The sequence below is a fragment of the Corvus moneduloides genome, chromosome 2 (genome assembly GCF_009650955.1).
Source record: "Corvus moneduloides isolate bCorMon1 chromosome 2, bCorMon1.pri, whole genome shotgun sequence".
NCBI lineage: Eukaryota > Metazoa > Chordata > Aves > Passeriformes > Corvidae > Corvus > Corvus moneduloides.
Genome location: NC_045477.1, coordinates 81,476,360 through 81,498,598, shown reverse-complemented (window position 1 = coordinate 81,498,598; position 22,239 = coordinate 81,476,360). Strand labels below are relative to the sequence as shown.

The following is a 22,239-nucleotide window of genomic DNA, read 5'->3' as shown; positions in this document are numbered from 1 at the left end:
CACTGTGTTTCAAGAAAATCTGTCCATCCATCAACTTTTGATTAAAACTCCAGTATTGCTGAAAATGATGCCATCATCATCTTCATCCTCCAAGAGCTTACAAATATAACTCATGGATTCTGTTGTTTCAAAGTCCAATAACTTAACATCAATATACAAATCAAAGAAATCTAAACAGTTTTTTTCTCTGTGTTCAGAAATAATTAGAAATTCTGCTTTAAAGAACAGCCATATCACATGTTAACAGGATTTGTGTTAACTTACCCTGTCTTAATTCTTGATTTTTAAAGTGCTCTTCTAGTTTTTCTTTCAGTATTCCTCCAAGTTCTTCAAAGTGTTCGTTGTTAAGGCATCCATCTCCCATTACCTCAATGCACTTGTGAAATAAAACAACCAATTTTTCAGCTTTAAAATTTAACATGAGCAGTCTTAATGAAGTCTAAGCATGCAAAGAATATTAATACATGCTCTGGATCACTGGCAGGAATAATACTAGTAGAACAGTCATACTGTAATCAAGGCTCTAATTATACAAGTAAGGCATAGTACCACTGTACATTTCACACCCATAATTTCAGTTGCTTGTGGTTAAAGTGGAACAAATTTGGTAATTGTTTTAGGTTAATACTTTGGGATAAAAAAAAAAAATCCAACTTTTCCCATCAGCTATAACAACATTTATAGTCAAAACAAATTTCCTGTAGAGGAAGCCTTGCATTTATTCAAGCCATTTAAAGAAACATCAAACATGTCAGTTCTTATTTCAAAAAGCTACAAGCAGTGATGCCATGAAATTTGTAAGAACGTTACCTTTGCAAAAGAGTGCATGATTTCTGAGAGGACATCAGACTCCGGCTCTGTCCCAATGGCTTTGATGAGCGCATCACACATGAAGTGCCACATCTGCGTGAGGTACTCTGGCCCACGAACCCTGGCACATTCAAGCAGGAGGGGCATTGACTCTGCTGCTGCCACTCGAACACGTGTCATTATTAAGGCAATACAGCAATCAACACCAACAAAGTGCTTAGAATTTAAGACCCCACCACCATAATGAAGTTCTTAGTTTTCTACCTGAAACTCATTTCACTACAATCCATTCACTTGATTTCTTAATTAGCTATAGATTAAATCATAGGAAAATTACACTGTCTGCTATTTAAAAGTGGCTTCAGGCCTGTTTCAGGCCATGACAGAAAAGCTGCTCAAGTTCTCTTCTGCTTTGTTACACAAAAATCACTTTTTCTACTGATCGCTTATTTAAAAAGCAACTAGGGGAAAAAGCAGGAATACATTGCCTAAAATAGCGTGTCTAAAACAACAATCTCTGAAACCATTTCTGCTACAAAGCCACAGAATATTTTAACACTAACACTTCCAATTCATTTAGGAAAACAGCAAGCACAATTTTGATTCTAAGTTTCCGTTTTCACAGTGGAATTCGTTAATAGGATATCATCATGGAAATAGAACTTCAACAATGGAACCATCAGCTTTACAACTTGCTCTGTGTATTCCACAAATCCTTCTTTTAGCTCTTTTGCATAGCAAACCTGAAAAATAGAGCACAGATACACCTCTTTTAAGGGAAAACACTTATATTTTTCAACTACGTAAATGTGAGAGAGAGATTGTTAAAAGTGCAAGGGTTTTTTAGTTTATTTTAAAAAACATGCAATAATCCATTTACTTTCCCCCTCAACTGTGGTAATTTGAGAAACCCTGATAGCAGCATGAGTTCTTGCTCTTAGGACATGCATGTATTTTTCAAAACAAATTCAGAAACAGCAATATTTGTAGAAAGGAACTACTTTTTTAACATATCCAATTTCTTAAGTTTTGTCAACAAAGGAAAACTATCTGTTAGTTTTAAAAATTTTAAGCTCTCAACTAAATAAAGTATTTCTAATCAACTAAACCACACGCAACAAAGTGCCTGTAATTGAAACTAAGCAAAAGATCTTTCACGTGAGACAAAAAAGAGTATTTTGATTACAGATTTTGGCTTCAGATTCGATTGACCAGAAACACATAGATCATCAAAACTGTTCTATTACTCACCAGCATCTGGCATGCAGTTGCTTTTTCTTCTAGGCCTGCAGTTTTAATTCCAAAACTCTGCTGATCGCCTATGCTTACAAATTCCCAACCATCATCATCACTCATATTCTCCATATCTTGTGCTGTTATACAGAGGGGAGGAAAAATAATTTAAAAGTGCTACAAAATAATTTATTTCAATATATTTTTCAAGCAAATCATCATCTTCAACCTACTGTCTAAAAGAGCTACTTCAGGTTTAATGGATGCAGTCTTCATTAAAGGTCCCATGACAACAGGAAGGTACTGCTGAAACTCCTTTCCAAGAATTTTACACATTCTGGCCCATGCAGAGATCATGTAAGAAATCTAGAAAAGAGAAGGCAGAATTTTCATGTCCCACAACTTATTTTAATGCACACTTAAAAGGAAAGCATAAAGGAAATATAGTAGAGAATAGGACTTTTAAAAAGAATTTGTCAGCAGTCCATAAAGCTTTTTTCAAAGAGAAGTAATCCAATATGCAATCCATATAAAAATGCATCTTCAAAAGACATCCCAAGTCTAACAACACCTTGACAGTACCACTGATCAAAGTAGCTATACATGTAAAAATGTGACAGTGTAAGATTCGTGATTGCATTGCAAGTGCCTGTTTTAAAAAACTAATTTTTTTTCTGAAATATTTCCCAGATTCACACGATACTAACTGAGCCACATTGCTGAAAATGGTAAAATAGAGCAAAAAGAAAAAAAAAAAAAAAAAGAGTGCAGTTCTGTGTTTTCAGAGGAGTATTTGTTTTCAGATGTACAAGTCAAAATAGCTCTCTGCTCATTAGAACAGCTGCCTAACAAATCTTGTTGATCTATTTATAAGAAGGTGACAGCAAGCTCAAATTTCTTCAGCAAATATAGGTCCTGGAAGTCTCATTTCCTAACCATGCTTCTGTGAAAGATTCTAGGGCCATCTCAATGTCAAGTTTTGTAAGACAGGCTGGATAATTAGCCTGAAGTGCTACGGGTGGGGCAGAAACATGATGTATACAAGGAATGTTTTTAATACCAACTAGCTATAAAGACAATTTTAGCATACCTGTGGATCATCATCTTCTAGATCACTGAAGTCTGTCTGTGTCTTCAATAGTAGCTGCATTACATCTGATGCATCCTGCATAAACTAGATATAAGAAACAACTATGTTTTTAAAGGCAAATTAAGATGCTACTTCTCAGAGACTTAAACGCTCACAAACTTTTTCAGGCATCCACATACAAAACTATACTAAGTTTCCTTTGAACTGCATACATTTTGCCCCTGAAACTGCCTAAATGAGATGTCACGACATTTCTCCTAAGGCAAAAAAAAACTTCAGTGTGACAAGAATTACTTAAGCTACAATAAGATTCTATTGCAAATTTGTGAATCTAAGCAGCAAGACAGTCACCTCAGAAATGAAAACACAAAGACAAGCATAGAAATCAGCAACAATACAGCTGTATGTTTAACAAGTGATTATATTAATTCAATGCTAACAAAAAACAAAGACATTAAAAAATATATTTAGACCATTATATAAAAATCTAAGCTTACCTTTTCTTTGCCAACAGCAAGACCAATTAGACTGATGCATTCAATAGTCTTTCCTCGTAAAAGTCTTAATTCCTTCTGAACAGCATTTTCAACAATGTGTTTCAAGGAGGGCATAAATAAATCATAGTAGGGAACAAACTTCTCCTCTACTGTATCAGCAACTGATGCAATTGAAGTCACAACTTGCTCCAAAACTAGCTTAGTGCCTTTCTGTATCAACTTGGAAAGGGGAAGAATAAAGTGTTATATTTCTAAAGCACACATTTTACTTAAAAGCATGCCAAATGTAAAAATCTGCTCTCGCTTGTATACTAATTCTTGTCTATTTAGACCAACATCAGCAGATACGTATACTGGATCATTTCTGAGGTCTTAGTTCAGCTATACTTATTCTGCCTATGTGACAAGGTTATCTTCCAGGAAACAATTTGTTCAGTGTATTATACCTCTTGTAATTTTACCACCATAATGGAATGAAGATGCTTCACTAGATTATCCAAATACGGAATAAGCAGTGACTTGGGACAATCTTCAGTGAAGTTTATGAGTGCCGCAGCCGCATGGGCTTGAACACGCTGGCTGCCTTGATCCTCCATGGTTTGTAGAAGAGCTCCTATCACCTGAAAAAGAAATATTTATTTTCAGAAAACGAGTTTCTGAAGGGATCATAATTTTACCACTTTTTTTTCCCCTACTACTCTACTACTTGCCTTCTCATGGAATTTCTTTTGAAACCCAGGTGCAAAGTCAGTTGCCATTTGTCCAATAGCGTTACAAGCAGCATATCTTACTCTCGGATGCTGAAAAAATATTTCCCTTAAATAGTTAACAAACAGTTGTGAGAGCAGAAATGAAAATATTTTGAAATAATTACTAGAACTATACTCACAGGATCCTGAAGGAATAGCAAAACAAAATTAACTATTTCATTTAAAATTCCTTCCATCTGTTGGTGGCAACCTTCTCCGATGGCAGAGAGTGCCATCAAGCCAGCATGCCTGTATTTCCAGTCAGCTACAGAAGAGTAAAAATGAAGTGTTACTCATTTTGGAAACTCCAAAGAACCACAAAGACAAATCACCTTTTCTTTTCAGGGGCTGGGGGACACAGGAGGAGGTGGAGTGAAGAACAGGAGATGGAAGGCAAGTTAATGCATCTACTTGATTTGTTAAATACTTTTCCATTTTCCTCATACATACTTCCAGAGATGCACAAAAAATTGAGTGTCTAATCCAGACCAAATCCAGACCTAGAAAAAAGAATTCTTAACTGCTGATACAAGTACGTACATAGTACTAGTACCTGGAAACTGCATTTTAATTAAATGAGCTGACCAGGCAAACATCAGGACGGTATTTTTATTTCCCTCTCCCCCATCTTTCTTCTGTTTTAGTATCATCGGAAGAGCCCATATCTTCCTCAAGAAAAAGGTCTAATGACTCAAACAATATCTAAATTTAAAACAAATAAATGATTGGTACTAAACTTTTAAGCAGTCTTCTCAAGGTTGTAAGAACAGTAACATTCCACTTATAGATGTAAACTTTCCCCACCTGCAAGTCCTACTAGCCTATTCTCAGGATAGTGGGTATTGTTGAAATGAATTTTTCATGCCCCTCTCTTTTGCAGAAGAGAAAACCAAAGGAATAAACAGGTTTACCAAACAACCTGTGGGAAAGGCATGTTACAGAACTTATCTCCAAAACAGCGTAATATTTCATTATTGCTAGTAACATACTACATTCCTGGAATGAAGAACAACACAATTCAGAGCAGTGGAATCCTGACACTCAATCTTCTGTCTGACCAGGATGAGATGAAGTATCGTCTTGACAGAAGGTACAACAGAAAAGCAGCAGTTTATTTTGTGCCATTTCAGTTCATTAGATGCTCCTAGTTAAGCCTACACCTCACGACTCTCACTGCATTACTGTTACCATGTATTCCAAACTTGAAATTAATGAATCTTCAAAATGAAACACAATCATCTTTGGACTGTCTGGACACCCAGTCAAAATGCAAAAGTCTTAAATTATTATTTCAATAAATATTTGTGAGAAAGAAGGGATAAGAGAAGAAGTTTGACTTCCGGGAATACTGTCAATACTTTAATCTAAATGTCTTCACCTTTCCTCTCAACTCCCTACCAGTGAGAGCCTCCAATCCAAACAACATCTTTTTCATTTCCCTTCTCCAAAGAGTATTAATGGTTATGGAAAGCTCTGACCCAGAAGAAAGCAAGCATCAGGCACGAGTTGCATGACCTCCCCTTCACAGGAGTCAGGTCTTTCAGTGATTAGGCTCCACACTTCTCTGAATGCACTACAGAACTAGCTAGTTGCCAGCCTAGAAGCTACCAACACTGCATCAGGTTAGCCCATTTCCTTAATAAAACTTTATAAAAAAAACTTTAATTCCAAACAGATTTTTAAGTGTTCACACACAGCAAGTGCTACCCTCTCTGTTCCATACCCAAAATGCTAACAAGCCTTTTCTGGACTGGGTTTTAAACCAGGAGAGTAGAAATAGTATCCAGAACTTCTGCCATTATCTTCTACTCCAAAGGCTCAAATCATAGGTCAAGTAAAAGCGCATGAAAGCAATGCACAGCATTTTTTTCAATAATTGGCTGAGCAGGCATTACAGGTATTTTAAGAGGAAAAGAAGCATACAAAGCAACTGATAAGAAAGAATATATGGGAACACCTCATGAAACAAGTATTAAAATCAGCATACCAGAAGACAGCCAGCCTACCAATGACCCCTGTCCATCAAATTCCAGGGGGAAAAATCCAACAAATTTCCCTCTATGAACTGTAATGTATTAAAATTTCACTTAAATGCAGCACTTCTGAAGAAGCAAAACCACTGAGCTACAGAAAAACAAGCAGCACTTTAGACAAACTTAAGGTACTGTGAGGGTCTGTTTAGGGATTTAGAGAGAATATTTTTAAATGAAAACCCGCCAAGTTTTCCCTTATTTTTATGTAATTCCCAGACTGTTTCAAAAAAATGTAGTTTTTTTATGACATCTCTGCTCAGCTGTCCATGTTCCAGAAAAAATGTTGTAATACACTGTGTAAGTTTAATAAATCACAATCTAAGAGAAGGTATAAACTTCCAAGTTCACAGCATTTACAGTTTTTGCTGCTGACATCAAAAGTGGAAATGTATCATAACATATCAAGTAGCTAAACATGAAGACTTAAGAGGTACTGAAGTTCCTGGAAAGGACACAATTGTTAAAAAATAAGAAAAAAAAATGCAGTTACTTACGATTCTGAAGCATTTGCATAATATGTTCTTTAATCATAGGCAAAACAAGTTTCCCTCCAAGGCCACATGCCATCCTGTCCAGTGCACTCTCACCAGCCACTGCATTGCTAAATATCAGTTACACAAATATCAGTGGTTTGATATGTACAATGAAACAAGTAGTCCAACAGAGTGTCTTTTCCTGCAGTTCTAATCTTCAAACTTTTGCCATCTGAAAACATGAGCCTCTTCAAGTAAATAAACCATACCCAAACCTAAAAACACACACACCAGTCACAAAATAGTTATTTACTATACATTGAAACATTTGTTTTCTGCAGGCCACTGATTAAGTCTACTACCAAAGAAACTTGAGCCTTACTAGCACTAGGACCAAAGGTACAGATTGAATTTCACAGCAGATACACACACCTAGAAAGCTGAAACTAAATTTGCAATGAATGAAACAATAATACTGGCCATCACCTTTTTGTCATGAGAACATAAACCAGTTCAGACTTGCTATGATTCAGGTGAACCAGCAGAATTCAAACTCTGGCACACAAGAGACCTTTCTTGTATGGTTGTACTCAGTAGCACGGTCTTCTGTCAATGACTCAGGCAGAAAACACCCAGTTCAGCTGCGGAATTTGTGACTCTTGGCCAGTTACAGAACTCAGAATAGCCAAACGTTATCTGTGCAAAGTGATTTGTTCCACCCAATGGAATTATTCCCTACAGAAAAGCAACAAAGTTTCCAGGATACAGATAACTACTGTTACAGTCTGGGTACAGCTGGCAGTGTAATAACTCAAGGTTATTACAGTCCATCCTAGACACCCATGATGATGAAAAAGCTGAGTAATTGTTCAAAAAGGGAACAATCTCCCTCTTCTTTAAAATTTCAGTCAGCTGGGTCAGAAACAGGTCTTCAAATTACTATGCTTGAGTCCCCAAATCACATCACAAACCATAAATAATCTAGAAATTCACATGTTGTGGACAAAGGTGATTGTGAAAAGATATTGACAGTATTGTATTAGTTCCTCAGATTAGTCATGTTCAAATAAACAGACACATCACCAGCAGGACAATGGAGTATATAGCACTAAACTGGAGCAAACTCACTAAAGTTAATAGCAGCTTTCATCTGAAACTCCATTCCCTGAGCTCTTTCTTCCCACCATTAATTCACACATTCAGTTTCAAGAAATAAAGACAGTTTATCTCAGAAAAATGACCACACATCTCCCTGTAATGTTTGCAAGGCTTTTGCCAAGAAAAGAGGAAGTCGGATTAACCTTTTCCTCCTTTAGAATTGCACTCCTTTATGAAGTTGGAGCAACAAAAAACTGGAAATGCTAAAGTATTCCCTGCTGCTTTTGTGTAGGCTGACTCATATCCCCCTTAATCAGATCCGAACACACCCTAATTAGGGCGCAGCCTGATGATCATTGTCCTGTTCCTGGGACTGCACAACAATTTCAGTCTTCTTATGAAGCTACAAAGACTCAAGCACCAGGAGACGTTAGCATGCACATCAGCCACTGAGCTGTCCACAAAGGTGAGCTTCAACAATGGGAAGCACATAGAAGCACTAGGAGTGACCCTGGTGAAAGAAAAACTGCCCTCATACACAGGATCAGCAGAGACCAGCTCATGCCCAGTAATTTGTGTCTAAGCCTCAAGCTCTCCTATTACTCCAAGGGCCAAAGGAGCTATATTTCTTCTTCAGACTAAGGTTGTAGAGCATAACTTGTTTTCTGATCTGTGCTCACTCTACTTGTGACTTCTAACAAAGAAAAGGAAAATTGTCATTACAAAATCCTTAGGCAGCTTAGCTTAGTATTTAGAAGGACAGAGTTACTCTGCTGACAATAAAGAGAAAATGGCATGCCTTAAGTGGATGATTCAGCATACTTAGTAAGCTGCCTAAAGCAAGCCATCTGAATAAATTTCCACACCCTGAAAGGCCTGATAAGGATTTGAACTTTAATATTCTATTTCCCCTTGAAATTTTACTGACTGAAAAGATTCAAATACTTAACAAACCTGAATGTACTGGTGGTGTCTGACACCTGTATAGCAAAATTTCAACACTGAGGAAACAGATTAATTGGGTATGGTCTACTATGTGAGGAAGAGAAAAAGACAGCTCACTTTCAATTTCATAAGCAAAGAGAACTAAAAAAATTATTTCAAATAAGGCAAAGATTAAACGGATTATTCCATAAGTTCCTATGCATCAGTTCTACAGGTGGCTTTACATGCCTGCTATCTATTAGAAGTTGCTCTACAGCTCAGGGTAAACCAACATCTCTTCTATTGTCTATTTTCCTGTGAAGATCTCTAAGTGTTCTGAGATAAACTGTCTCAAAACACTAATTACATCTGAGTCCGGATAAGCCAGGTATGTCTAAGAAGTGTCTAGACTGGTAAATGAGCATCCATGTCTTTATGGAAGTGTGGAGATTGTTACCTCCTACACCTATTTCTGCTTTCTTCTACTTCACTCTAACAGTAGCTGGACAAGAGCAAATGTAACAGGATGCTGTACACAAACCACTATTCCAGTAAAAAGTCGGAGCAAGCTACAAAGCATGCAGGAATAAGCAAATCCAAATGACTGGACATCTTGAGATCTTTCTTGCCTAACACAGAACAAGATAAGCTATTGATAGCCACACCAAGGAGTATTTTTGAACTAAGTGAAATCCAACAAGGAATTCTGCCATGCATGATGATATCTTTCCAAAGTCATCTTTCTTCTAAAACAATGCATTTTCAAGGGCATAGATACAGAGAAATACCAAGAGATTGGTTGTAGATTATCAAACAGGTCAATATGCTTCAACTTGGCTTCCAGCTAATTTCAGGATTAGCCCTCAATTTAGAGGATTAGGAGGCACTGACTTCTGAAGTGAGTAATATAAATAACAGAAAAAACAAAAGCTAAAGGCTTTGGAAAGCTACAGTAGTACAAAACAGCAGAGAAGGGACATGCATTAGACATATTGTCTAATTACAGTAAATACGAAAACTGAAATAATTTACTTCCTTGCTGAACATTACCTAAGTAACCTACATATAAACTGCTCATGACTGAAGAAACAAAATTACAATAGTTATTTGAATAAAGAAAAAGTAATGCACCACAGGCATTTGCATTCTGCAGTTTAAATATGCCTTTAGCCACAGCCTTGATAATATATTGAAACAACTGGTTTCATAATTACCTGTCAAAATCATCATCTGCAAGCTCATCTGCATTTGCCCAATCTTCATCTTCTTCCAAGTCAACCATCATTGCTAACATCTGAGGAACTGAAAAAAAGTTTTAAACTCAGTCTTATCTCTTAAAATATTCTCAAATAACAAGCATGAATTTTAAGTTTTCTCCTTTCAAAAATTTTTGAAGAAAAATATAGCTTCTTCCTGTAGCAGATGGCCAAGTCTGTCTAACTGCATCAGCCAATAATTCAGAATTGATTGCCAGAAAAGTATTTCCAGAACATTCAAATTGAGAGTACAAAAATCTTGTGTAACTTATCAAGACACAAATTTTTTTTGTAAATCATGACAATTACAAAAAGCAAATTCCTTAGTAAAGTCTACGTTTTTGAAAGAGTTAAAAACAGTATTATATGCCTTAAGAACTCTGATATACTTCCTTAATTTTTCTGAAACTTTGACATCATCCTTTTAACATTTACTAATGAAAGAGACTATCAATTATGAAAGAATACTACAGAACTCTTAGTTTTATTAACGAAATATATTTTGCTAGCTATATGTACAGTGGTCACTTACCATAAAGCTTTTCTCTTACAGTGAGGCCTTGGTCTAGGATTTGAGATTTCCTTTTTTCCACCTAATGCAAATTTTGCTTTTGTATCATGAACATTATCTAGCACATTATAATCCACCAGTTTTTTACTCCTACTTCTGTAGATTGATTCTGTCCATTCTTCTCATTCTAAGTCTTTATAGAGACTATTACAAAATCTCTATCACAGCATTAAACTACTATGCAATAAACATCACCTATTTTGACGAGTTCTCACAGGAGGAAGGAGCACAGTGCTCTAATTAAGTATGCCAGTTCCTGTGCCCTTCAGAAGCACAAGGGGTGAAAAGCCCACCTTGCACTTTCAAAGCACAGTAAGGCGCTCTGAAGCACTTCTTTACTTTGTATTACACACCAATTGCTCAGAGCAGTTGCTTGAATTTAGTTTCATTTATGCAACAATGTTTCACTTTGACCTGGAAACAAAAGGTTTCAGTCAAATACTCAGCTTTCCACCTTTAACAATCTTTTTTAGGACAGCCTACCACACATCTTGAAGACAGCCATCACAGCTAACTGCCCTTTACAGCAACCTACCTGAAAAACTAGTAGGCATCCAGTAACTGTCCATGCTGTTAATGAGACTTACTGGAACTGATCAAGTATACTGCAACTGCTGAATTTCACAGTATACCCAAACTATTGTAGTCTACCACAGAGGCAACACCCTAAGCAAACTCACCACCACACAGCTGGACAGATCAGAAACTTCTGGTCAACTGACGACATTAAAAAAATATTGCTCACTGACAGCATTGTAGGGCAAGTATCAAGAAAAGATCAAATTATGGATTTATTTGCTTGGTGTGTTTCTGTATTTTCAGGCAGAGAATATTCTACATCTGCAAAAACCTCCAGAGGGCTTTTATATACTATCAAGATAACGGACACTATGATCTCTCTACCATGATGCCCACGTGTTAGAATTTTATATACACTTATTAGACATCAATAAAACGCCAAAGTATTACAGTCGAGAAGTTTGACACAGACACGCATAAGCACACACATGAGAATCATGTATTGTCACAACACCTATGGAATATGGAAGATAAGCATCATCTGACATAAATGCTATGCGGTTCCAAAAAGTCACATTAGTGTTTGTTGCTACTAACAAACAAGGTTGGGAGCAAATTCTCATCCAATGTGCTCTGGCCATAATTGTATCTAGAACCTACAATGTCTTGTTTCTTCTTGATGTTTTATGTGAGTGTGTTTGTCAGTAAGAGTAGTTTCACAAAAAGTTTTTTAAAAAATGTAGAGTGTCCATAGAAATTTCAAAATTGTCCCAAGAAGCCCTCAACATTTAATTAACTTATAAACAAGTTAAGCATAAGCCCACTAAGCCTGCTTCTTTATCAGAGCAATAAAACGCTCTGCAATCCTGTGAGCTCAAGAAGGGAAATCTTAAAGTGGATTCCTGAGCAGCTAACTGGCACACAGGACACACACTCCTAGACCAGCATTGTGCGCAGTAAAACCAGCACAAGATGATAATTTTGCTTAAGTCCCAGTTTTAGTTGGGCGTATCAAGTGATCTAGCAACTTCTCAGTTGAATGAAAACAGAAAACCTTTTAAACTAAGACACAGAGCCAAGACAAAAGCAACCCTCTTTTGCTACCTTTTTATCATTCCCTGAACACAACTGCTTTACTAGCTCTGCAAAATAAATGTTTTTCTCCTTAATGATACATTAATAAGACTAATTTCAGAATGAATTGCAAATGAAATTACAATTCATTCCCATACAGTGCTTTATCTTAATAGAAGTATTTCATTCCTAGGCAGCAACTAGCAACCCAATAATAGGAATACATTCTAAAGAAGTAAGAGGTACTTCTCTTCTGACCAAGTAAGAAGCTTGTAATGATGTGGGGTCAGCAAGTGTCAAGTGTTAATAATTCCAACAAGCTACAGGATGGAGTGAAAATAGAGTGTTCTGAAAATTTACAGATTTCAAAATATGCTCTAAAAGAACCTCTTCTTCAAAAAACTATTGTACTAGCAAACAAAACCTCTTGTCAATATTTTAAACACTTAAGCCAAGCAGATCCAGTTTACAGCATTTTCCAACAGAAGTTTTATAATTTTAGTGGCGTCTATACAACCTTCCTCAGCCTGAGCGCACACAAAAAAAATTGCCTTCTATGCAAGTGTCAGAAAACAAGCAAGAATTTAGACAAACCCAAGTGTAACAGGGAGGGAAAAGCAGGCTACACTGCTGTGCCAGTGCCCTGATCTAGTCACACAAAAGGTTTAAAAGGCAGAGAAACACCAGTGCAAACAGCACTGATGCTGGGGCTGCCCAGAAGACATTTATTTTTAGCATTTCAAATAATAATGCATGATTTAAAAAGTGCTTCTTCAAAGACTTTACCATCTGCATGTTAAATAGACTAATTAGATTATTTCTATGTATTTATACCAGCATCTGATTTTTTAATTCACAGCTTTAACTCAACATTGATGCTCAACATGCATGCTGAATTCCTTCAGTCTTCGCTTGCCAGCGGCACAGAGTATCTGGCCTACATACCGAACTTCAAACATAGAACTTCAGAACTAAATGCCTTTTTTTTTGTCACAGTAAAATTTTCCAAAGCCAGCAGAAAAGCATTCAAGTAGTGTTTTCCTTGGAAACATCTAATAGTAAGAGTCCACTGTATTTTTATTCAAATTTTTGGTGCTGCATAGGCACAGCTTAATTTCTGAAGAGTCATAATAGGAAGGGGGTTACTCCATTAGGTGACATTAAATTGAGTTGTTGTAAGTTACCAGCACCAGCAAACTCTCAGTTAGATGTGGTTTTGCCACTGACCAACTGCAAAGTCAATTTAATACTGTAAAGGATAACTGTTTCAAGAAAGAAAATGAGGAAAATACTTACTGGCTTGTGCAATAATATTTGTATGCCTCCTCAGCATAGCAGCAGCAGTTTCTGACAAGGCCACAATTACTTCAAGCGCCAACTGACGCTGCATGTTACTGAGACTGGCATCTGCACACAACTACAACCCAAAAGATTAGAGTAAATGGTTATAATAGAAGTTTTGGGGTGGAAAAAGTGATTCTTGAAAAACATTCCTAGCTTTACCTTCAGAGTTAGCTGCAAAGTAGCTTCTAAATGTGGTCGTAAATACTTAGGAACAGAATCTGCAATTTCTACAAGGGATTTCAGAACAGAATCATCATTTTGGTAGCAGGAATCATTTAGAGCCTATAAAAAGGTAAGATGGAGATAAGATTAAATAAAAACAAACAACATTATGAATACGACCAGTGTTATAGAAGGAATTTCATTAATTGTATTGTTGTTTCTCTGAACAGCTTCATTTAGCATTAGTAGATAAGTAGCCAAAGCCTTAGGCCACAAGAACTGACCAGAGTAAACTTTTTGTTAAAACTAATGCTTCTAACAATGAACTAGCTGATTCCAGCATATACAAGCAGAATGAAGAAGATAAGAATCAAGCAGACAATTCCAAAAGAATGAAGTAACTTAATCAGAAGATCAGCCCTGCAACAGTGAAAACCAGCAAGAAACCAAGAGACCACCAACCAGAAATAAATGGCTGGGGACTGGGCCATCCGGGCACATGTACAATTGAGAGGCATGAATTGGGATAGGGGTCCCTCTCTGAAGGCACCAGCTCAAGCTGTAACCTGAGAACTAACAGGATACAATTAACTGGAAGCCTTCACTCTGGCTTTAAGCAGGATCCTAGAGTCAGACCCTGCTACAGTGACCTGTGTGCATAAATCCATAACAGGATACCATGCAGCATCCAAAACGACAAGTTTTCTACAACTACGTTATGGCTCACAATGTTCAAATCTAACACTGCAGACACTCAGAAGGAATTAAGGTCACACATCAGAGGCTCCAACATGCAAAACCACCGAGTTCTGACAAGAACAACTTCAAAATCCATTTAAAAGAAAGTAACTCTGGCCAGAAGAAGGAAAATGAGCCTAACTCCTCTTTTGCCTGTTACGTAAGAAAAGTTTTGAATAGCCTATGCTTATAGGCACCAGGAATCACAAGATTAAAGAGGTTTTTTCCAGACATCCCTCCAGAGGCACCAAATTAGAGCAGACCTTTCAGCTTTCAGTCACAGGACATGGAAAAGAGAAAAAGAAGTCAAGCTTTTTGCAACCATCTTTCCTAACCCACATCCATATTCTGAAAAGTAATTTAAAACTTACTTTTAACTGATCAGAGTGATATTTTAGTGCCAAAACAGAACACAGTTACTCAATGGTGTTAGAATCTAGAAGTAAACAAGGCTCCAAAGAAAAAAGTCTTTAGACACACTTCTGGGGTTTTGAAAGGAATTTTCATTAGCAAGGTATTTTATGCCTTCCTAATGTTGAAACATTTTTTGAAGTGAGTAACTGAATGATTTTTAATATTTAAGGCTAGAATTCAACATTTTTGATAACGGCACTTATATAACCCACACTTTCAATACAGAAGCAGCATCTTCTAGTACCAGAAATTTTCTGGAAAAATCTGGAAAAAAAAAAAATCTGTCACGGTTAGGGCCTTTTGGTCTAATAGCTACCACATCCTCTGATTCTCTCAAAGGATAATGTAATATTTACTGGAAGTTTCTGCAAAACTGTATTTTATACCCACTGCAGCTCTGACAATTTTTTAAAGCAAGACTGGTTTTCTGAAGAAAGCAGCTCAAAGTGAAAAGTGAGCCCTAAAAGGCAGAGGCACTTTCCTGTAGTATCAAACAACATCCAGGGAAGTCAGTAAAGTTCTATCTGCTTTTACCTCCAGTGTAGGATAAAGCTTTGGGTAAAAGTTTCAACTGTCAGTTTTAAAAAAGTTTTAGAAGTTCAACTTCCAGCATAACTATTATAGATCTTGTATTGAAAGAACTGATATGCCAAGTCAGAATTTTATTTTTAGCTTTTTTACTGCGTCAGTATTTCAACAAAATTAATTTCAACAGCAACAAAAAAAGCATCCAACTGTCTCCAAAGGTCACTCACCACTATTCTAACACATTCCTATTTATAAATTCGGATCTTCATACCCTTCTTGTGTTACCACAGCCAGAAAATCTAGTTTTTCCTGGAGTAAGTACTTCAAAAAGACAGATTTCTTAACACAGCTCTGTGCTCTATATTTGCAAAATAAAGCTTGAAAAAGCAAGCTGAGTGCATGTGTTTTTATGGTGTCTAAATAGTCTAACAGTAGCACTGAAAGTTATAGCACACAGAGTGGGCTATTAGCCCAAAATTTAAAACCCACACATTATTTAAGTGCCAAACATCAAGACAAATGGCATGACCACCCCAAACCCTGCCTCGCCCACACTTACACAGTACTGTGTAGCCAAGGTCCTCTCAGGCAGTTACAACTTTTAAACAAAATTGTTACTGACAAAGGCACAGACAGGGACTAACCACCAAATAAAGACCTCAATATCAAAGCACTTAACTTATACGCACTAGAATAGCCCATTTTCAAGTTCAGATGATTTGAATAAATTCCTCTCAGTTTCCATTTAAGATCAAGCAGAATTCCATCAGTTGCAGACACCAGTAGATTTGGCACAATTTTTCTTCAGCTTGCCACAAAGCAGACGCAGTTTACAGTTCACACTGTCAACAGGAACCTGCTGTTCTGACTGTAGTGAGAAGTCTGTCTTTAATGTAAATTTAGCCTAATTTAAAATCATCAGAAGTTCACATCCTCTGTTATCATAGGTACTTAGTTGCTTCCACTGTTTCTCGACATAGAAAGGGAAGTGTACTGTGAAATTGTTATCCTTCAGAGCTCAAACCATTCCTGTCTCTGGTTTGGTTTATAATAGGCTTCTCTGCAAAATTCTTACACTAGAATTTCAACTTCTGCTGAAATTCATCCATCTAAGAGATCTAATCCAGCCTCAGAAATTATATGAAGCTTAAAATGGCATTTTATTTGCAATTTCCTAATTAATCAAACAATAAAGATCATTTCTACAGACTCTCTTTCTCAGTCTGAGAATCTATGTTCAGAATAATTCTGTTTTCCTCTAAATTGAAGAGATACAGGATATCACAGGTCCATGAATTCCCCAATTACAGATTACGTCAAATCTCAGGGTAGCCTGTATTTAAACTGTATTTCAATACCATGGTTAATTTAAAAGCTGTATGATTTTGACCTATATACCTTACAAAGAATTTTAACTCATTTGTCTCTGTAACACTGCGTAAGTTAATCAGCACTGAGCTATTTTCCTTAAAACCCTATCAATTATCCTCTGTTTGCAAAATTCCTTATTAGTCTCCCCTTTATCTCGCTGGCGACTGTCTGGCTAACAGGCTCAGTTAATTCAGGTCTCAGCAAAAATTCACGAATTTGCAGACCAATAATTTACATTTGGTACAGTCAATACAGACAGTAACGACACATTAAGTGTTACTTGTTTGGTTGCTTACCTGCAAGATTCCAGGTAGCAAGTCTGCAAAATGTTTAAGAAGGGGAGCATTGAGCTCATTAGCAAGCACAAAGGCAGCTGCAGCTCTAGCAGACAAAGTCTTGATCTAGAAGACACGATTGGAGAAAGAAATGTGAGGAACTAGTACTAAAACATGCTTTTGTTAGTTTTCAACATGGGATTTTACATTTTACTTCAAATTATGGTAAAGTGATAATGAAGACCATCAGCATCTATGCTGTCTACAATACAAAAAGTTTATCATATTATGAGCTGGCAAGTATTCCCTAGTTTTTGTTTTGGTGGTTTTCATTTATGGAAAGAAAACAGGAAAAAAACCCTATTGTTTTCAACTTCCATCAAAACTTCAAATCTGCATGCAAGTGTCAGTCTCATTTTTCAAGAAGAGTGATCTAAGTGTTTAAGACATGCTTCTTTAAAGGCATGACTTGTGGTACTTTAGAAAATGTTACTCAGTTGACTTTCAAAGGTCAGAAAAAATAATCCACGGGGGAGCAGCAAACTGAACCCATATACCACAGCAGGGCTTCCTATCCTTGCCCAGCATTTTCCACAACAAGAGAAACATTTTCAAAGTACAATTCTCTGCACAAATCAATTAATTTGAAGCCTTCCAAAAAAGAAAGGCTGGCTTACACACCCTTAGAGCAAAACATGCATGAACAGTTCAAGAAGCTGTCGTATATTCAGAATTTTGAGACATACCATGTACAGATACTGTATGTAGAGACACTACAGACTTATAAACACAAAGGCCAGAAAAGAGAATTTAACAAGGAGTTTCTGACTCCTCAATGCTGCTGGCTAAAACCCTCTGCTTGGGGCCACTGCAACTGGGTTTCTCCTAGCATAACTAGGGAAGAATCTGGGCCTAAGCAACACAGATATGAGCAGACAGTCAGCTTTAGGACCATGAAAGGGTCTGAGCCTTTTGCTTTGCTGCAGGCATAGTCAAAACTCTGTATGTACATCAGTTTCAGGTAATGCAATTCTCTGGCTGAAATCTATGGTTTAACCTTCATGTTTGAGACTACTGCACTGAGTTCCTATGCTCAGAATGTATTAAAAACCCAAAAGAACATAAAGGTCTTACTGAGGGGTGCTCCTGATCTTGCATACACTGAACCAGCATTCTCTTAATGACGTCCAAATAGTGCTGCTGCTGATTCCCAAAAATTCCAGGAAAATTCCTAAGGATAAGAACAAAACATTAATAAAACTTCACACAAGTTAAGGTTAAACTACTATGTCAAACTTATCCATTGTTTAAGTTACAGATTGTAACTATACATGTTAGAGTTAAGTAAGCCACAATACAACAAAATAAATGAAATAAATATGATTGCTAGTTAATTAAGTTGTAACAGTTTTTCTTATATTTTCAGACATGATTTTGCTATCCTACAAAAAAGTAGCTTACCAGAAAATATGTAGAGCAGCCTCGCGCAATCCCACATTTTGAGAGCTGACAGAGTCAAATAAGAATTTCAGAACTTCTGGCCACTGGTTGTTGCCATCTTCATCTACATTAAATACAACCAAGTTTTAGGATAAGCAAACTTCAGAGTGGTGAGATCTCAACTGTGCAGGAAAACCAGTCATCACTACTGAAATTAATTTAAAAGACCCTGAAGACATGCCTAAGTCACAAGGTAAAATATTGTGAAATGTTCAATCTAAAAACACTATAGAAGATGATCTCTATTTGCTGCTATATAGCAGCACTCAAAAAAAGAAACTGATGCAATGTTCTGCATAATTTATGACAACTGACACAAAACTGGGTTTGTAACCTTAATACAATTTCACCTAAACTTGAGCAATTTAAAAAGCAGAGTTTAAGAATCTTATTTTTATCTGGTTAAGGATAATGTGAACAAATATTAGGTTCTATTACAAGCCATGGAATCAGTTAGCACATCATGTGCAAACACCTCAGCCGGACTAGACAACAAGAGATACAAATACAACTACTATCAATACACAAACGTGTTACCACTATATCAACTTATATAAATAAATTACCTATTAAATTCCTGGCCAATTCAGCAACTATGTCACATATTTTCTTTCTCATAGTGGACTGTACTTCTAACTGGATGAAGAGCAGCAATTCACTTTTGACCGATGTCTGATCCTCAGGTGACAGAGCTGGATAAACTTCTTCAAATGCAGATGACAACAGGCGGCGCAGAAGGACAGCTGCCATCTGCCGAGCCTGTTGAAGGAGAAGTATGTGTGTTGAAGTGTTTGATACGATAATCACGCTCCTACAAGGGAACACTGACATCATGCTTCCAAATGACACTTCCATTGTGTACACTTCTTTGGTGAATGGAATACTTCTCAAGCAATAGATGACAATTATCGTAACAAAAAAAACCCATACTAAAGAAATGTAAGCTAACAACCATGTTTCTGACAATTACAGCTTTTCAAATAAATAACCATAGTACAGAGGTATTTAGGATTTTTCTACAGCTGAACCTCAGACATATTTTGTGGCAAGTTAAGGACTCAGCTGTATTATTGAAACATCTTTAAAGCATGCATTCTTTCTATTTTAAATGGTCTAATGAGGTCATTATAATCCAGATAGGTTTTTTTGGATTAAAAAGTGACTTATTGGGACAACTTTGTCAGATAATTAACCTGTAAACCCTCCTTCACTTTCTCAAACAACTAAATTTAAAGCTAGATTCAGGAACCTACAGTTAGAATTTGGCAAATAAAACTCTTCTCTGAACAATAAAAAAGCCACATATGCAAAAAAAACCCCAAATCAAAATCAAAACAAAGCTTTCAGAGTTTTGCAGCCCTAGGATGAAACTTTTTTCTTCAAACTTGAACGTAAGCATAGGAACCTCAATACCACATATTAAAATCTTGTTTCCTGTATTCATACACCTATTCTACAACAGTATCATTTACATATCTGTATTATTTACAATTGTACATGAACTAGAAGCAAAAAACATTGCTTAATAATTCAAAATTAATAGAGCAACACATACACTAAAGGCAAAAAGAACACGAAGCACTCTGAATAACTTAATAGAATGTTCACCAACTAGTATTTCTTTAAGGACACACAGTAACTAAAAATCACCACTGAAACTTGTGAAGTTTAACAAATGTAACAAAACCTTACGTGTGGTAAATTCTCACAAAAAATAATCCAAACTCAATTTTTTTTGTAAGGTATTCTTATTTAATGTGCACTTGAATGACAAACAGTTTCATTTATAAGCCTTTGAAATTCAAAAACATTCAATGAGCAGCAAAAGTAATCAATTCCAATTTCTCAATTATATTATTACAGCATAACCTATAGATGTGAAACACAAACTGCTGCAAAGTGTCAACTTCTAACATATCCTGTAAATATCAGGTATTGCTAGAACATCACCCAAGATACTATTCTTATGTTCTACAGTCTCCAGACTCACTGTGTCTTTTTCTAATCTACCCAGCTCTCTTCTGTACAGCTAAAGAGTAGCACACACAAAGTGTCTCAGTACCAGCAGAAGGAAAGGTGTAGAACTGGACGCAACTCTTGATCATTCCTTATCTCCTCCTCACCATCTCCAGCATGGACTAAGGCCACCACATATGTAGGATTAGCTCTTCCCTAGTAGATCTAAGGAAGGCAGCAGGTGAACAGTCACAGTGCTCACCTGTGCTGTAGTTCCATCAGAAGCCAAGATTCTCTACCAATAGGCTGTCACACCAGGAACATGAGTTTGGAAGGACATTCTTTCCTCACTGCCTGTGGGAATCTCACTAACAGTGTGTCCAAAAACTTAATGGTACGGCAATATAATGGTATCTTTGCTTCTCCCATCCCTTGGAGCACCAACATTGGGAAAGATTAAATTTTTCCTCATTAGTATGGTAAACTTACATAGAAATGCCTTGAGTGGGGAGCAAGTTTACTGGGACTAAACGCAGCACAAACTCTGGTGTTATGTCTTCCCTTACTCAAGGCATTGCGCTTCAGTACATATTTCCTGACATCAGATAATGACTGAACTCGCATTGTACTATATTCTTTCATGAAGTAATAATAGGTGGACAGACAGGGAATAGAGGTTGAGACTACATGCTTTACAAAAACAAGAATTTCACACTCTGAAGAATTTAAAATAAACAGACTGATTGCAAAGTAAAAACACAAGTAGCAAGGCATACAAAAAGACACAAGATCAGCACATGAATTATCTCCTGGTTATAGTTACTAGCTTAGTAAAAAAACAATCCCTGAAATCCCTAAAGCAAAGTCAAGTGTTTGAAGCAGTGACAAATGAGCATCTGACTTCTAATAATAAAAAATTGGCATATTTTCCTCAACAGATATTCAGTTACATATGAAAACTATCATTGTCAATTTAATTATGACAAACATGGCTGAATTAATGGCACCTCCTGGGCTGTTTCTTCTACTCTAAGAAAGAATATATGTATTTTTCATACACCCCAAAGGTTCTTTTATGCTTAAGTATTTCAAGATATTTACTCAAACAAGCATTTTAAGATCCTGCAATTTAGTGGCAATAGCTTTTAATGAGGAGAGGAACAATATAAAGCATACATCCCAAAGAAGAAATTCCAGCTACCAATGAAGCATAAAAAGAGCACATTTTTCCCAGCATTGGGTCTTCTGCATGTCTGAATTACTGAGAGGCTCACATGCAACTGAGGTGTCAAAGTTATTAATATAAAAACTAGTCATAATACTCAAATTTCAACATATTGCTTCTTATTAGTAGAATTTGCAGGGTGTTAAAAATGTTTTAGTAGTTTAGGGATGATGGAACCAAGGCACAAGAAGAAAACGAATTTGCTAAACAGGGCAGCAGCAGAATTATGAACAGCAATCTGGGACACCATGCTCTTCACCGGTATTCAAAGCATCCACATAACCCTACAAACTTCGTAAGAAAAGGTCTGACTAGCCTGTGTAGCACTGTCACGGTGAATTTTACTTTTGTTTCACTGTTCCTTTCAAGTCCTCAAGGAAGAAAACATGCAGGGATGGA

General features: G+C 36.6%; 1 protein-coding gene across 1 annotated transcript in view; it reads right to left on the bottom strand.

The window, feature by feature from the left end:
- IPO5 (importin 5) overlaps positions 1-22,239 on the bottom strand; it is a 45,393-nt gene that overhangs the window by 15,155 nt on the left and 7,999 nt on the right. The window contains exons 3-20 of the mRNA XM_032100077.1: positions 19,226-19,418; positions 18,621-18,723; positions 18,294-18,390; positions 17,181-17,285; positions 13,831-13,953; positions 13,624-13,744; positions 10,122-10,209; positions 6,907-7,013; positions 4,520-4,644; positions 4,341-4,430; positions 4,077-4,250; positions 3,631-3,849; positions 3,134-3,217; positions 2,277-2,409; positions 2,062-2,183; positions 1,457-1,553; positions 811-983; positions 265-376 (exon numbers count right to left, since the gene is read on the bottom strand). Of these exons, the coding sequence (XP_031955968.1) occupies positions 265-376; positions 811-983; positions 1,457-1,553; positions 2,062-2,183; positions 2,277-2,409; positions 3,134-3,217; positions 3,631-3,849; positions 4,077-4,250; positions 4,341-4,430; positions 4,520-4,644; positions 6,907-7,013; positions 10,122-10,209; positions 13,624-13,744; positions 13,831-13,953; positions 17,181-17,285; positions 18,294-18,390; positions 18,621-18,723; positions 19,226-19,418 (2,266 nt within the window). The remainder of the gene's footprint in view (positions 1-264; positions 377-810; positions 984-1,456; positions 1,554-2,061; positions 2,184-2,276; positions 2,410-3,133; positions 3,218-3,630; positions 3,850-4,076; positions 4,251-4,340; positions 4,431-4,519; positions 4,645-6,906; positions 7,014-10,121; positions 10,210-13,623; positions 13,745-13,830; positions 13,954-17,180; positions 17,286-18,293; positions 18,391-18,620; positions 18,724-19,225; positions 19,419-22,239) is intronic.